The sequence below is a fragment of the Corythoichthys intestinalis genome, chromosome 10 (genome assembly GCF_030265065.1).
Source record: "Corythoichthys intestinalis isolate RoL2023-P3 chromosome 10, ASM3026506v1, whole genome shotgun sequence".
Lineage (NCBI taxonomy): Eukaryota > Metazoa > Chordata > Actinopteri > Syngnathiformes > Syngnathidae > Corythoichthys > Corythoichthys intestinalis.
The window spans coordinates 25,428,246-25,445,120 of NC_080404.1; the positions used below are offsets into that span (position 1 = coordinate 25,428,246).

Here is a 16,875-nt window from a genome sequence, read left to right on the forward strand (position 1 = left end):
TTAGATTTCCATAGACGTCAACCGAACTCATGTGTGCCACTTTAATCACTGTAACGGGCAAATGTGCACTGACTAAAGTTGTGTTTAAAGTTCCGTCCTTGGAACGCAACCCACGATTAAATGCAGAATTCTTTTCATCTCATTAAATCTTTTGTAATCAAAGAATTGTTTTTAATTATAATAATTTTGTTAACTTATTTTACCTGCTCAATTTTCCTTTACACAGTTTCTTGTTTTCAGCGTTCAATAGTTTCTTTTTTTTTTTTTTGTCTCTATATACAACGTAAAAATGTTCAATATGCCCTGGGTATCTTGCTGGGTATATTTGTTCCTCAGCACAATGTCATCTATATGAACTTTTTTTTATTACACTATAAACTATTTCATTAGAATATTTGCCCCAAAAAATAAACAAAAATCATCCAATTCCAACTGGAAAAAATATGTATATGAAGCATCAGCCTTGCCATCCCAAGTGCCCTGTAATGCGCACTCGTGCACGAAAAAAATAAATAAATCTACCATCAAATCAAAACAATTGTATCTCCAGTTTTCCTTGGCCAATCGCTGTCACTCCACAAAAAAGGGAGATTTTGAAAGCCGCACTTATAATGTGTAATGTTGACAGCGGTGCTTTATGGGAAATAGTTTTGTTTTTACTGTACAGTGCATTAAAGACGCCACGTGATTGATCAATGAGATGTGGTCATAAATTGTTAAATGTTGACTTATATTGACGTCTACTAGCGTCTACCTAATGTAAATTCTTAAAGTAGCTCTCATTTTGAAGTTGAAATGACTGAAATCATTTTAATAACTTTGAGCAAACAGACACTGACAAAACTTTTACAGACACTGAAAAACACTTTCAACCTTGTTTCCTCATCTTTTTTTTAATATAAGACAAAACATGAAAAAATAGAAATCTACACGGGACTAGTAATGAAATAGGTTTCATCATGAAACAAGCTGAGGCAGCATTGCAAAAAAGAGCTCTTTTGCAATTTTTTCCAAAGTTCCTGTTTGTTTTGGCGCACTTTGAGTGAAGAGCTGCAGTCGGAAGTCCGTCGGGATCTGCACCTTGAAGACCATCCCGTTTCTCATTTGTCGTCCTCATAGAGGAGAGGCTATAAAACCATGAGGTGAGAAAATAAAATGACAATCAGCTTTTACACTTGATCCACGTTCTGGTCTTTTCCCACGTACTGTTTATCTAACACAAAGGCCCCCTCTGGGGACTCGAACACGCTTTTTTCAGCGTCCCGCTATTGCTTATACTACAGTGCCTATCATAAGTATTCACCCGAGGCATGTCCCGATCGCATATTTTTGCGCCCGAGTCAGAGTCACCTGATTTTGAGAATCTGCCGATACAAAGTCCCAAGCTGATAGATTTTTTTTTTTTTTTTTAAAAACAAAAATTTTAAATATGTTACTGCCCTACCATACTGCCTTCATAATGTGAATTACTTTTAAAAAAGAATAATGTAGAAAAATGCTTGCCTTTATTAAATGCTTCATTGAGTGAGTCCATTCAAATCCGCTCACGTTGCTGAGAACAGCCTCTCACTTACACAGTGAGTTGCCACAGCAAACTACCGCTAGTGTGTAACGAGCTAAACGATGATTGACAGATTTGTGCCAAGCTTATTTGGCAAGATCAAAGCTACAAACCTGTCAATCATCGCTGACTTTAACTAGCAAACTCCAGTGCACTGCTGACCAAGAAAAGCAGTAGGAGGGAGAGTGAGAGGCTTTAGAGCATGAAGCAGAAAAACATAGAAATATTTTTTTAATTTAATACCAGATCCTTTTTTTACACCCGATTCTGATCCTCTGAAAAATGGTGCGATCAGCCCGATTTGTGATCACGTGATCAGATCGGAACATCCCTAGGGGAATTCACCCCCTTGGATGACTGCACATCACCAAAACACACAATCCCCACAGTGAAGCATGGCTGTGGCAGCGTCATGCTGTGGGGATGCTTCTCAGCAGCCGAACCTGGAAAGCTTGTAAGGATAGACGGCAGAATGAATGCTGCAAAATACACCGAAATCCTGGGAACCAATCTTCTTCAGTATGCAAATGATTATTTTCCAGCAAAAGAATGATCCAAAGCATACGACAAAAACTACACAAAAATGGTTAAAAAAAGAACTGGCTCTTTTATGTTCTGGAGTGGCAGAGCTAAAGCACAGACCACAATCCAATAGAATTTGGTTTTACTTCCAGTATTACGAGTATGGGCACGCAGACTTCCGGCTTGCCGAAAATGTCATTATTTTTCTCAAGATGCCAGCAAGACTTTCCAAAAGACAATCATTTCAGACGTCCACCAACTGATTAGACAGGGATACACTGCTCCCCGGAATTCACGGTTCATTCAGAGCTAAAAACGTGTTCTGGGAAGACTAAAACATAACAAGACTAATGCCAGTCTTCGTCTGAAGAGATGAAAATACACAATAGTTTCCGTCACATGTTCACAATGTGTGGCATTTTATGTGTAGTTAGACTAAATCGTAGCAGTGTGTGGTTGTGTTTTTCATATGACGTGCTCACCCCCAACTCACCCACGAATGTACACTTCAGTCTCCAGGCTTGTATATACGGTAAGATTTGTTTTCTTACTTGTTTTCTGTGCTGAGTGATTATCACACACTAAATGTAACTTAGCATAGAATTTGCATTTTGTTAGCATTAGGCTAAAGCTAAATGCAAGCATCCTCTCAAAACCTTTTTCATTCATTCAAATTATTTTTTTGTTTTTACATAGTTTGTGACATCCAGGTGTGTATAATAATTTGAAAATAATGTACCGTTTTTCTGCTGAGTGTGTATTATTACCAAGCTGGCGTTGTCCCTGTAGATCAGGGGTGGGCAAACTATTCGACACGGGGCCACAGTGGGTGCTGGATTTTGTTTCAACCCATCATGAGGACAGCCTTTCACCAATCTGGTGTCTTACAAGTGCAATCAGTTGATTGCAGTCAGGTGCTTCTTGTTTCCACTGAAACCTTATTGGTTAAACTGTCTGTGCTGAAACAGTTGGAAGAAAGACCAGGACCCACTGCGGCCCTCAAGGACCGGTTTGCCCACCCCTGCTGTGGACGCTACAATATGTGCTCGTCCGTCCATGTTAATTCGAAATAGTTGGAAAACTTTATTTTTTTATTTTTGGAGTAAATAAAAAAACATGTAGAAAACATTTTGAATACGTTGACAAAAACTAGACGAAATTACTCTAACTAGTCAACAAAAATTAGACGAAGACAGAACATTTTGAGACGACTAAAATACGACTAAGATTAATAAGACTAAAAGACTATGATAAAATTAAAAGGGCTGCCAAAAACAACACTGATTGATAATTATGAAGGGAAGTTTCAATATTATACAGACATTGTGCAAGCTAACTGGCTGCAGAATGGATGTAGCTGGATTTAAAAAACAGATGAATCAGAATCTGACGGACATGCCATGGACATGGACATGGCCGAAGTCAGGCTAGCTCTAGGGTTTTTGCCACCTCACCTTGTTCTCCAGAACTCTGCTGCAGCCAGGAACGAGTTCTTCCAATGTGTGGACTGGTGGCACGCCCAGCGTCTCGGGCAGCAGGAGCACCAAAGCTCCGGCGGAAAGGCCGCTCAGGCAGAAGATGCCAAACGGCAGCGCGCTGGACAACTGCCGCTGAAAAAGCACAACTACTTGGTTGAGCAATTCATGTGCTTTTGCTTAAAAATGTCCTTCAAATTGAATTTCTCACTAATAGACATTAAATCCTTTTGAAGGAGGAGGTTCGCTGTCCATGGGAGCCAATTAGATAAAAAATATGTGTTCTTCCTCTGGCCAAGATGCACCCTTCCGTTTTTGTTTTTCAATTTATTATTATTTTAAATTTAATTTTGTATTTATTTATTATATTTTTAATACATATATTTTATGAATACATTAATATTATAAATATATTTTATCTAGATAAGTAAAAAGATGCACTTTCCACTAATGAAATTATCTCTCGTAAACGTCCAATCAATCTGAAGTAGGAGGGTGGCAGCCATCCCCCATTCCAAAATGATTGGACGTCTCGCGCCGTCAATGGCAAAAACATGAAAAAGGCTAAGAAGTGGATGTTCTCACCATGCTTGGAACGAAGGGAGCGAGAATACCCCCGACTCTGCAGGACATGGCGCAAATTCCCAGGCCGGCGTTCCTGAAAGCCGTAAAATGAGAGCAGGCCGGTATTTGGCGCAGAGCGGTTGGTGCCGGCGCTCACCTGACCGCTGTGGGGTATAGCTCTGACGTGTACACGTAGACGATGTTGAATGCTGCGCTCACCGTCAGTTTTCCCAACAACGCCAAGGCCGTCGCACCTGCCGACGACTCTGTACAAGGACGTGTCATTCATCGTTTCCCGTGCATTTCTTTTCACGCACTCCTGTCACCGCGGGGTCTCACCTGCATTCTCCGGCACAAAGATGGTGCAGAGGCAGGCTAAAGCCGCCAAACACAAGAAAGTCGATAAACTCTTCCTCCGGCCGGCCCTAGAAATGAAACAGGTGGGCATTAGATCAGGGGTCTCCAACTTCAATTGGCTTAAATTAAAATAAAATAAAATACAATAAAATAAATAATTAATTATAACAACAAATATCCAAAATGGTAAAAAACACAACATTATAAGGTAACCCTCAACATAATAATTTTCCCTGGGCACTCTATGTAATGAAAAATAATACATTCAATATTCTAAAATAAACATAAAAAATCTTTTTTTTTTTTTTTTTTTTTAAATAATTGTGGTAAATATGTTTACAGGGAAATACACTCACCGGCCACTTTTTTAGGTACCCCATGCTAGTAATGGGTTGGACCCCCTTTTGCCTTCAGAGCTGCCTCAATTCTTCATGGCATAGATTCAACAAGGTGCTGGACGCATTCCTCAGAGAGTTTGGTCCATATTGACATGATGGCATCACACAGTTGGTGCAGATTTGTCAGCTGCACATCCATAATGCGAATCTCCTGTTCCACCACATCCCAAAGATGCTCTATTGGATTGAGATCTGGTGACTGTGGAGGCCATTTGAGTACAGTGAACTCATTGTCATGTTCAAGAAACCAGTCTGAGATCATTCCAGCTTTATGACATGGTGCATTATCCTGCTGAAAGTAGCCATCAGAAGTTGGATACATTGTGGTCATAAAGGGATGGACATGGTCAGCAACAATACTCAGGTAGGCTGTGGCGTTCCAACGATGCTTAATTGGTACCAAGAAAGAAAATATTCCCCACACCATTACACCACCACCACCAGCCTGAACCGTTGATACAAGGCAGGATGGATCCATGCTTTCATGTTGTTGACGCCAAATTCTGACCCTACCAGCCGAATGTCGCAGCAGAAATCGAGACTCATCAGGCCAGGCAACGTTTTTCCAATCTTCTATTGTCCAATTTCGATGAGCTTGTGCAAATTGTAGCTTCAGTTTCCTGTTCTTAGCTGAAAGGAGTTGCACCCGGCGTGGTCTTCTGCTGCTGTAGCCCATCTGCCTCAAAGTTCGACGTGCTGTGCATTCAGAGATGCTCTTCTGCCTACCTTGGTTGTAACGGGTGGTTATTTGAGTCACTGTTGCCTTTCTATCAGCTCGAACCAGTCTGTCCATTCTCCTCTGGACTTTTCTTTTTCGGACCATTCTCTGTAAACCCTAGAGATGGTTGTGCGTGAAAATCCCAATAGATCAGCAGTTTCTGAAATACTCAGACCAGCCCTTCTGGCACCAACAACCATGCCACGTTCAAAGTCACTCAAATCACCTTTCTTCCCCATACTGATGCTCGGTTTGAACTGCAGGAGATTGTCTTAAAGCAGGGCTGGGCAAACCGGTCCTCGAGGGCCGCAGTGGGTCCTGGTCTTTGTTCCAACTGATTCAGCACACACAGTATAACCAATGAGGTTTCAGTGGAAACAAGGAGCACCTGACTGCAATCAACTGATTGCACTTGTAATAAACCAGATTGGTGAAAGGCTGTCCTCATGATGGGTATGAACAAAAACCCGCACCCACTGCGGCCCTTTGTGGAATTAATTGCCCACCCCTGTCTTAAAGGGCAACTCTACACGGTCAATTACCATTATTATTTTTTGTTATGTATCTTTTTGAAACAGCGAATGATGCATTTAATACAATTCAACTGAGAAAACACTCAAGAGCGAAATCTGAAAAGCTCTTCAGTTGCCCTTTAAACCATGTCTACATGCCTCAATGCACTGAGATGCCGCCATGTGATTGGCTGATTAGAAATTAAGTGTTAACGAGCAGTTGGACAGGTGTACCTAATAAAGTGGCCGGTGAGTGTGAATATATATATATATATATATATATATATATATATTAGGGCTGTCAAAATTATCGCGTTAACAGGCGTTAATTAATTTTCTAAATTAATCACGTTAAAATATTTGACGCAATTAACGCACTTGCCCAGCTCAGATAGATTTAAATGACAGTAGCGTGAAAGGCCCACTTGTTAATTGTGTTTTGCGGAGTTTTGCTCCCCAGTGCTGGCGCTTGGGTGCGACTGATTTTATAGGCTTCAGCACCCAGGAGCATTGTGTAAGTATTTCTTGACATCAACAATGGCAGGCTACTAGTTTATTTTTTGATTGAAAATTTTACAAATTTTATTAAAACGAAAACATTAAGAGGGGTTTTAATATAAAATTTCTATAACTTGTACTAACATTTTTCTTTTAAGAACTACAAGTCTTTCTATCCATGGATCACTTTAACAGAATGTTAATAATGTTAATGCCATCTTGTTGATTTATTGTTAAGATGATTTATTGTTATAATAAACAAATACAGTCCTTATGTACCGCATGTTGAATATATATATCCATCTTGTGTCTTATCTTTCCAATCCAACAATAATTTACAGAAAAATATGGCATATTATATAGATGGTTTGAACTGCGATTAATTGCGATTAATTTTTAAGCTGTAATTAACTCGATTAGAAATTTTAATAGTTTGACAGCCCTAATATATATATATATATATATATATATATATATATATATATTTTTTTTTTTTTTAAATTAAATAATTAATTACAACCAAAACATTTTTTTTCATTATTTTTCAGGGAAATCTAAAGAAAATTGACATCCATTTTACCAAGTTACGCCATTTTTTTGTTTTGTTTGTCTCACCAGGGTTTGCTCATGAAGTAGACGCAGAGCGGGTAGGCGGGCAGCTCCACCAGGCCGTACATGGCAACGTTCAGGTAGCGATTTCCCGACATGTCGCCAGCGCCTAGCGTCAGGCCGTAGTACACCAGGCTGCACACGTACCTAGATGGTGGCAAAAAACCTCCGTTGTCCTTCAAACCACTTTCGCATTCGGCACCCTCGACGAGATTCCTCACCAAATGTACGTGAGCAGGAGCGTCCTAAAGCGGAGGAGGGGATGGGTCGACAGCTGAAGGACGCCCGGCCCGCCTCCGCTACCTTCGCCGCTCTTTCCGCCAGCCCGCCGCAGAGTCAGCTCGCTAGCGGGACGTCCGTTGGCCAGCGCCATGTCACGCATCACCTGCAGTCGCACAAACAAACGAGTCAGTTGCTTTACAGGCGTGAAAAGGGCAGACAATTGCACAAGTCAATATGATCCACGTCACAAGTCCTGAGTCTTACGTGTTGTGAGCAAGTGGAGTTGATTTGAGTCTCAAGATTATGCCGAGTCGAGTCACGAGGTTATGTCGAGTCAAGTCGAGTCGAGTCTCAAGGTCATGTCGAGCAGAGTAACAAGGTTGTAAAGACAAGTCGTGTCAAGTCAAAAGGTGTTCGAGTAAAGTTACAGGTTAGTAAAGGCCATCTCCATTGTTGCTCAGCCCACCAAAGAACCACTCAAGTTCATCTTTGAGGGAAACCTCACTGTTAATGCAAGTCAATTAAAAAAACAGCAACTATGCAGTATAGCAGTGTTGTTTTCGTCAACTATGACGATAACAAAAATATTTTTTCAACGAAGAATTTTATCATGACGATGACGAGCTAAAAAAAGTGTCTTGGGAGACTAAAATTTAACGAGATGGATGCCGGTTGTCGTCTGACGATAGGAGAACGAGATGTATGTTCGCCATAGTGTGATATTTTCTTATCGTATGTTTAGTCAACATGCATTTCAGCATTGTTATGTCGTGTCACTCATGTGACATGCTGCACCTCCCCCCGACCCACACACAGGCTTACTCACCGGCCAGTGAGTAAGCTGTGCCCATTCCAGGCTCCTATTGTGAAACATATGTGTCAAGTGCTGCTTGGTAAGCTTTGTTTTCTTACCTTGGTTATTCCATGTTGCTTTAGCCTTTAAAGGTCTGTGCTGAGTGATCATGACACACTAAACTAACTTGTAGCCTTAGCTTAGTGTTCACGTTAGCATAGCTTTCGCGTTAGCATTCAGCGCGGTGACTCTGTCTTCTTAAACTCTTGGAAAACTTTACATACAGTTCGTGACATCCAGGTGAGTTAAATTAATTGCAAGTAATGTGCCATTTTCCTGCTGAGTGTGTATTATCATGAAAATGTTGATGTCCTTGTAGACTCTACAACGATGTGCTCGTATGTCATTTCGAAATTGTTGGAAACCTTTTATTTATCTATTTATTTATTCATGGACTAAAACTTTTAAAGTTTACAGACGAAAACATTTTGAGGATTGAGTTTTCGTTGACTAAAACTAAACATAGATGAACACATTTTCAAATTACTAAAATATGACGAAGACTTATATGTATTTCGTCCAAAAGATTAAGATGAAAATCAAAGGGCTGCCAAAAAAATAACACTGCAGTACAGTCTGCAGGGAATAAACCAGCACTAAGGTGTTCCAAGGGAATCACTTTCAAGTGGGAATTTTTTCGAGTCAGCTTGTTGAGTCACGTGTCAGTCTCATGAGTCGAGTCGAGTCTCGAGTTATTGCCTCGCAAGTTGAGTGGAGTCTTGGACACTCCCAGCTCAAGCGAGTCAAGTCCGAGTAGAGTTACGAGTCATCAAACTTGCGACTTGATTCAACTCGAGCCCAATTGTCTGGAAAAAAGGTCAAGGTTGACCGACCGTTGACCCACCGACCTCCTCTGCCTGCCGGCTGCGGTCGCGACAGTAGAGCCACCGTGGCGACTCCGGGAGCGTTCTGGGAAGAGGACAAAGGGTCAGATTGGCGGTTGTTTGTTTTTAAACTCGGTGCGCTTACACAGACAGCAGGAAGCACAGGACCCCCCAAGTGTTGGCCGCCGCTGCCAGGGTCCTCCACGGCCTGATGGCGAAACCCAGAGCTGCGAAGAGGGCGATGCCCACCGCAAAAGTCATGCTGGTCAGCGTGCCTGTCGCCCCAGATTAAATACTTAGGTCATTTTTGCCGTGAAAATCGTATACAGTGCATTTGGACAAGCCATAAAATGTTCCCATGAATTCATTGGTTGCCTTAAACATCCAAATCATTTGATATAAGGACTGATGGCAGCGAATGAACAATCTGTGTCTTGATCTTTTTCAGACGTCATGCAGCCGAGAAACACACATGCATTTTTTCTCAACGGAGCCCGTCTGTGGCCAATCGGATGTCTCCCTCCTTCCACACACTTGTGAGTGCGGATTTCACCTTAAAAGACAATTCATGCACATTTGATGAATGTGTGTGTATTTCGTGTCAGATGTGCTTTTATGTCCGTCAGATGTGTGTGTGTGCATCAAAAATGTTTGTGCCTTTCGTGTGAGATGTGTGCGCATCGAAAACGCAAGTGTGTTTTGTTTCAGCCATGAATATACATATTTGAAAATGTACGTTCATTATGAGATTGTTCTAGCACCATACGTTTGGCCCACCAGACACGTAAAAATAGCGAACGCGATTGCTCACTATTAATAGCAAATATTAGGTAAGTTAGAAAAGTGTTTTTGCTAAGCAGGGACCAGGCAGAGGGCTCGGTGAAACAGCGCTGCTGCAACTGGGACGCACGTGGACGCGCACAGGCGCGTGTTCACCCAGAGTGGTCGACCTGAAAAATCTCTCTCTTGATTGAAGCACAAGTAGAGCAGTATTTTAAATTAACATTAAAACTTCTTTTGAGTGCCTTTAAATATAGCGAAATTGGAGTAGATTAATAAACGTTGAAATAAATAAAAACATGCAATGTTTTGGCACTCCCCGTACATCATAGTTATCATCTAAAGTGATATGAAGGGTACCTGCGGTGGCCCAGTAGGACTTGCCGACGTATTCTTGGGTCAAGATGAAGCAGACCAGGCCGATGGCGCCGTTCATCAGACCTACCAGCAAGCGCGATGCAGCGAACAGCTCGAAGCTCGGTGACGCCGCCGTGGCGTAGCCCAACAGCACCTCCAAAAACAGAGCTGCGCCACGTGGCGCGCATGTTCTGATCTTGCTGTGTGTTTGTGTTGATGTCACGTGATGTCATCATGCAAAACGTTTTGGTCTCCAGCCATGATGCCGTGTCATGTAACGTCTTTCTCTTGTCTTGTTATGGACAGGGTTGTCGAATTCATCTTTGCTGCAGCCCGGTTATGGGAGTGCGGTTACATCGGCCGATGTTCTGAAATATTGAACTTGTTCTCTGCCATTGACGGCGCGAGATGTCTTATCCATTTTAATTGGGAGGAGCCTCCTAGTCAAAATGGATTGGACATCTCGCATAGTCAATGGCAGGTAATTTAGGGGCTGCAGCTAATCGATTAGCAGATTATGAATTGTCTTCTATTTTGATAATCAATAAACTGTTTAGAGATTTGAGCCTCTAACAAATGTCGTTTATCCATTTTTCACCATTTTTAGGAAAAAAAACAGGTGGGAAACAGTAAACATTCATTTTTTAAATGTCATTAAAAACAAAAGGAAAAATGTAAATATTCTATATATTTATTCATTTTTCAATTTCATCTTTATTTGTGTTACATTATCTTCATTTGTGGATTAAATAAAAAAGGGGAAATTTTACCTTTTTTAATTTAATAAAAAATAAAAAAAAATAAAAAATGGTAAATGGACTGTACTTATATAGCGCATTTATCTGCATGGTTACCATGCCCAAAGCGCTTTACAAGGAAAAAGAAATCTGTAAATATTCTCAGATTTTTACTGTGTAAATGTTGTTTTACGGGCCACAAATAATGATGCGGCGGCCCGGATCTGGTCCCCGGGCGTTACTGTGTTACGTTGTCACTTGACACACCTCATGTCATGTTAACTGTCACTTCGGGTGATGTCGTGTCGTTTTTATGTCGAGTCATGTGTTTCATGTCATGTTGTCAAGTCATTTTTTTGCTATTATGGTTTCATGATGTATATTTCATTCCATTATTTTCATTTCATGTTTCATTGAGCATTTTTCCTATCATGTCCCATGTTTTTGTCTTGCCTGATTAGTTTTCTCCCATGTTTTCATGCCACCTAACAGCCGGTGTTGTCTTGTTAGATTGCATGACACGTGTCGTTGTCATATCGCCGGGACTCATTTTTGTCCTGATGGTCTCGTCTCCAGTATTGTCGCGTCATGATGTCACACGTGTAATTTTACGCCCTCGGGTTTTATCTCATGGTTGTTACGTCACGTGATGTCATGCCATGTTTCACATCCAGTGCTCCTCTTGTATTGTTATGTGTCATTTTTGGTGTTTTGTAAAATGTTCTGCATCATAATGTCCTAGGTGTTGTCAACATGTCCTACTGTCATTTGTCACGGGTGTCACGATGTCACATTGTGACGTGGTCCTCACCCGACAGGTAAACTGGTCTCCTGCCGATGGTGTCGGAGAGCGGTCCGAATACGAAGCTCCCAAGCAGGAGGCCGGCGAAGAAGAGCGATCCGGCTAAGCTGACCTTGTAAGCCTGTTGTTTGACCAGGAGCCACTGAGGAGGAACCAGAGTGGGAAGGAAAAACATTCACTGTAATGGTGTGACAGTATATCGAAAAGGTGATATAATTACAATACTTTGTATCCCAAAAGATTATCGATATGCTGCCGCCAAGAATCGAGATATCGTTTTAAATAGGTGTCACGGTTTTAAAAAAAAGAAAAAACAGGTTGCGACTTCAGCTGTCCCGACTAGTCGACGTCATTGATGACGTAAATGCATCGACGGGTAAAGACGGTTTTTAAAAAAATTACATGCAGATAAAGTTTAGAATGGCGGGCACTCGCGATGCAAGCGGTGAAAGCAGCATAAAGCCAAAAAATTGGACCAGAATGGCCAGAGCCTGGAATTATTTCACGTAAAATATGGAGCGTGCCACTGTGTGTACTCTTTGCTAAGATGAGCACGCATACCACGGTAGCACGTCGGCCATGAACGAACACTTGAAGCGCCGTCACCCAGGTGTAATTTTGGAAGACGACAAGAAACAACAAGCTAGCGTATTGTAAGTCCATACAACTTTCTAACGATTTTTTTTTTTTTTTAAGTTGCCTTTATGTGCGTCGTATGAACGTGCATCATTAAGTTTTTTCCCCACGTACTTCACGTTTTTAATATACTCTGCTGCTGCTCCCGAAAGCTGTAGATCTCGACATCTCTGTGCACATCATGCATTAGTAGATTGTATGTATTAGGATCATGGATGCTCCCACTTGGGGAAAAAAATAAATAAATATATAATTTATATACATCCTGTATATACATAATATAATAAAAATATACATGGAAACACATCACTGGCCTGCTTACTATAATCCATGACTGCACTAATCTTATTTACTTAATACTATAAATTATTATTGTGTATATACATATAGTAGTATACTATAAAATTAATACTACATATTTAATGCTATGACTATGTGTGCCTTTCATTCAAAATAACTGTGGAAATATTTCAGTGTGCCCTCTGCTTTATCTATTTTCAGGTTAAAACAAACAAAAGTTGAACTTTTTTCCCCTCCACAAAAATGCAGAATGCACACCAGACAGAGCATCTGAACTCACACAAAGTATTCTTAAAATGATTGTCCGGTACATGAGACCCATTGCGATTCATTTTAATATTTAGAACAATATAGACATACCAAAAAAATATATATATTTTTTTACTCCTGTTAAAAAGGTGAAGTCACAGTGTTGCCATTTACATTTCTTTTCCAATAGTTAATGCCAGCAGCATTTGACCTCATTGTTTGTTTTTTATTATTGCTATTTATGTTATTTATTTATACGTTAATAAAGGATTTAGGTGTTTCAAAATATTTTTGTGAATTAATATGCTTCAACAAAAATTTCATTATTAAATTAGTAAAAAAAAAAAAAAAGTGATTAGTCGACCAATCGTAAAAATAGTCGGCTGACTAATCGGGAGGAAATTAGTCGTTTGGGACAGCCCTAGTTGCGACCAAAATCTTCCATTAGTATACCATTGACAGCGCTAGACAAAAATTCATTTTGACTGGATTGGACGTCTAGTGCCGTCAATGGCACTGAAAACGGCATTTACAGCCAGTCTTTTGTGGGCATTTACAGGTCACTTGCTGTTACTTTATGGCATTTTCAGGTTACTTACTGTACATTTTTAGTCGCTTCCCATTCATTTGGGGACATTCTTGAGTCACTTTCTTTTCAGTAACCCAAAATTCATTCAATTCAAAGCCGAAGGATGAAAACAGCTTGTTTTTTAGCTGTTTTGTGGAATATATCCATAGAAATAGTAGCTTTATTAGTTGTATGGTAGAATATTGTAGACTGACTTCCTGAACTATGTATCGCCGTATTGTGAGATCACGGTTATTGTGAGCCTTGTATCGCAATTGGTATCTGATCGGCCGGAACCCAGAGGTTACCACAAATAGTTCAATGGCTCCCGGGCGCACGCGGTTCCTCACCTCGGTGACGATGGAGTCCACGTCCCCAAAAAATGTGACCGAGGACTGGCCACCGTCGTGCTTCTCCACGTGAAACTCAGGAGTGGCTCCAATCAGAACCACAAGCATGGACTGACACGCCATGTACACCTGAAACACACTTGTTTAGTTTAATCTGTCCTCCGAGGTATTCTACATGGAGGGGATGACATTTATAATATCCAGGGGCGGAGCCACCAGGGTGGCATGGGGTGTAAACTGCAACCCCAGTTGGCAACGATGGATGGAGAAAAAAAAAAAAGGCCCCAGTCAATTTGACATTTACGACACAAGTAAAACAAGGTAAAAACGGATTTACTCTCCATCAAGACATTTATATTTAAAGAACAGTGTTATTGTAGTTACACTACATATTGCTAGGTTACGGTATTTGACTTTGGGGCCATAAATTTTCTTCTGGATGGTCAGTTAGTCACAGATGACCTTCTTATCGCTTGCCAAAGCAGTTATTGTTTTACCATACTTCAGAAATTCATAACGTAATAAATTAACCACCTCGTTTTCCATTTTTTCCACATCAACTCAAAAATGGCTGTTTTTTCTTTTGCGCCTCATGTTGACACTAGGTGTGTAACAATTAATCAATGTGGATCAATATCCATCCATCCATCCATCCATTATCTTCCGCTTGTTCCGGGGTCGGGTTGCGGGGGCAGCAGCTTTAACAGGGAAGCCCAGACTTCCCTCCCCCCAGCCACTTCAACCAGGTCCTCCGGCGGGATCCCAAGGCGTTCCCTGGCCAGCCGAGAGACATAGTCTCTCCAGCGTGTCCTGGGTCGTCCCCGGGGCCTCCGGCTGGTGGGACATGCCTGGAACACCTCTCCAGGGAGGCGTCCGGGAGTCATCCGAACCAGATGGCTCTTCTCTACGCAGAGGAGTAGCGGCTCGACACAGAGTCCCTCCCGGATGGCCGAGCTTCTCACCCTATCTCTAAGGGAGAGCCTGGACACCCTGCGGAGGAAACTCAATTCGGCCGCTTGTATCCGGGATCTTGTTCTTTCGGTCATGACCCAAAACTCGTGACCATAGGTGAGGGTAGGAACGTAGATCGACTGGTAAATCGAGAGCTTTGCCTTTCGGCTCAGCTCCTTCTTCACCACTACGGACCGGTGCAGAGTCCACATTACTGCAGACGCTGCACCGATTCGCCTGTTGATCTCCCGCTGCCTCCTACCGTCACTCGTGAACAAGACCCCAAGATACTTGAACTCCTCCACTTGGGGCAGGATCTCATCCCCGACCCGGAGAGGGCACTCCACCATTTTCCGACTAATGACCATGGTCTCGGATTTGGAGGTGCTAATCTTCATCCCAACCGCTTCACACTCAGCTGCGAACCGCTCCAGTGAGAGTTGGAGGTCATGGCTTGATGAAGCCAACAGCACTAAATCATCTGCAAAAAGCAGAGATTCAATGCTGAGGTCGATTTGTTAAGTACAATTGAATACAAGTCGATAAAAATTCAAAATGATTATAATTTTGATATACCGTCTCGGTTGAAAAAAAATAATAATAAAAAAAAAATCTGAGGTTTCAGAAACAAAATTGTCATTATCATTCAAAATGATCTGTATTTTTAATTGCTTTACATAAATTGGAACTGACTGTGTTAAATGTGTTCATAAGTTTGTATTAAATCAATCAAAAGGCCCTTGAATGGAATCGTCGCAGAATATCGTTTCTTTATCCAAAGAATTGATAATGTATTATACCAATATGAAATATTTGCCACCCCTCAAAAAGTACCTTCCCCACTCTTGCCAACCTATCAAAATTTTTCCAGATCCCCAATATTTTTTGCAAAAAACAGCAACAAAATGAGTTTCTGGAAAAGGTGTATAACGCAAGTACAACCATCTTTTTCTCTCAAGTTAAGCTCTAAATCTTTTTGTAACCATCCCACCTTGTAATCTTGACGTAAAAAGGCACCACTCGTGTGAAAAAATCAGAAATGTCAATTAATGAACATGTCAATATTGTAAAACCAAAATAAATGTGGGGAATAAACTCGAACTAAGCATTTTATACGTCACCCAGTTGCGATCTCGCCTGCCCAAAATTTACGTCATCATTCAGCGTCGAAGCAGCAAAATCAACAAACCTTTGAGAGTACTTTGATTATAAATCTTATGAATTACCTACCAGAAAAAAATGTTTAACGACGAGCCGAATCGAATATCGATCCGGATATAACGTCTACATGTAGCTAAAATTAGTTTGAAATTCCCCTAAGAACAGAAGTAGGGCCAATTGTTTCTTTTTATAACGCGTGACAGGTTTGCATCTCCCCCGATACAGTCAAATAAATCGTACATACATACATAACATGCATACATACATGTTTTTCCATCTTGTCGTGTCTTGACATGTGTGTAAATAAGTGAAAATGCGCGCCACGTCACTATACGAAGACCACTCGAGCATGTTTGCGTTTTTTTCTCCCTCAGGAGAAGCAATTTAAGCTTTGAAGGCGCTCAAGACTGACCTGGGTAAGAGCCAGGATGGCCACGGCTCGCTTCTGGTAGGCGCCGAACTCTCCAACGATCTGAAAAGCTTCTTCCACATCCATCCCAGAATCCAATTTTGCCTACACCACCGTGCCAGCTCGAATCAGCAGCAGCCGCAAAGAAGAAAAGATGAGATAAGCATCGAGCAATCACTTCCGGGATCGCGTTAGGCAACGCCATTTTGCATGAACAAATGCATTTTTTTTTTAATTCATAAATGCAAATTGACCGAATCAAAACCTCATTTTATTACATTTGAAATAAAGGAATTTATATATATTAAGTGTATATCAAAGTAGAAAAATCCAAAGGCTCTGAAAACATTGTATTTGTGTTCCAAATGTAATGTTTTTTAAACCACTGGCATATTATACTTTTGTGTTAATATTCGTAGTTTGTTGTTGTTATGTCCATCTTGTATATGTGAATTGTTGTTA

The 16,875-nt window shown here is 41.0% G+C and overlaps 1 protein-coding gene across 3 annotated transcripts; it reads right to left on the reverse strand.

The window, feature by feature from the left end:
* Window positions 1-840: 840 nt before the first annotated feature.
* Window positions 841-16,831, reverse strand: slc22a15 (solute carrier family 22 member 15). 3 transcript variants are annotated; one of them, XM_057849150.1, is made up of 14 exons: window positions 16,813-16,831; window positions 16,417-16,535; window positions 13,893-14,021; window positions 11,799-11,931; window positions 10,254-10,418; window positions 9,259-9,388; window positions 9,123-9,198; window positions 7,436-7,599; window positions 7,221-7,361; window positions 4,462-4,547; window positions 4,280-4,388; window positions 4,144-4,216; window positions 3,538-3,693; window positions 841-1,127 (listed from the first exon to the last, which is right to left on the reverse strand). In XM_057849150.1, the coding sequence occupies exons 2-14, from the start codon at window positions 16,498-16,500 to the stop codon at window positions 1,101-1,103; spliced, it is 1,473 nt and encodes a 490-aa protein (XP_057705133.1). In that variant the 5' UTR covers window positions 16,501-16,535; window positions 16,813-16,831; the 3' UTR covers window positions 841-1,100. The 3 variants fall into 3 exon arrangements, with proteins under 3 accessions (XP_057705133.1, XP_057705134.1, XP_057705135.1); XM_057849151.1 differs by lacking the exon at window positions 16,813-16,831 and having other exon boundaries at window positions 9,138-9,198; window positions 16,417-16,595; XM_057849152.1 differs by lacking the exons at window positions 10,254-10,418; window positions 16,813-16,831 and having other exon boundaries at window positions 16,417-16,597.
* Window positions 16,832-16,875: the final 44 nt, after the last annotated feature.

Bases quoted from the DNA above. Each gene is read 5' to 3' on its own strand.
- slc22a15 (XM_057849150.1), bottom strand. From the start codon at position 16,500: ATGGATGTGGAAGAAGCTTTTCAGATCGTTGGAGAGTTCGGCGCCTAC. The intron at 14,022-16,416 runs GTCAGTCTTGAG...AGTGTGTTTCAG, and splicing joins CCATCCTGGCTCTTACCCAG to GTGTACATGGCGTGTCAGTC. The intron at 4,548-7,220 runs GTGAGACAAACA...TTTCATTTCTAG, and splicing joins TACTTCATGAGCAAACCCTG to GGCCGGCCGGAGGAAGAGTT.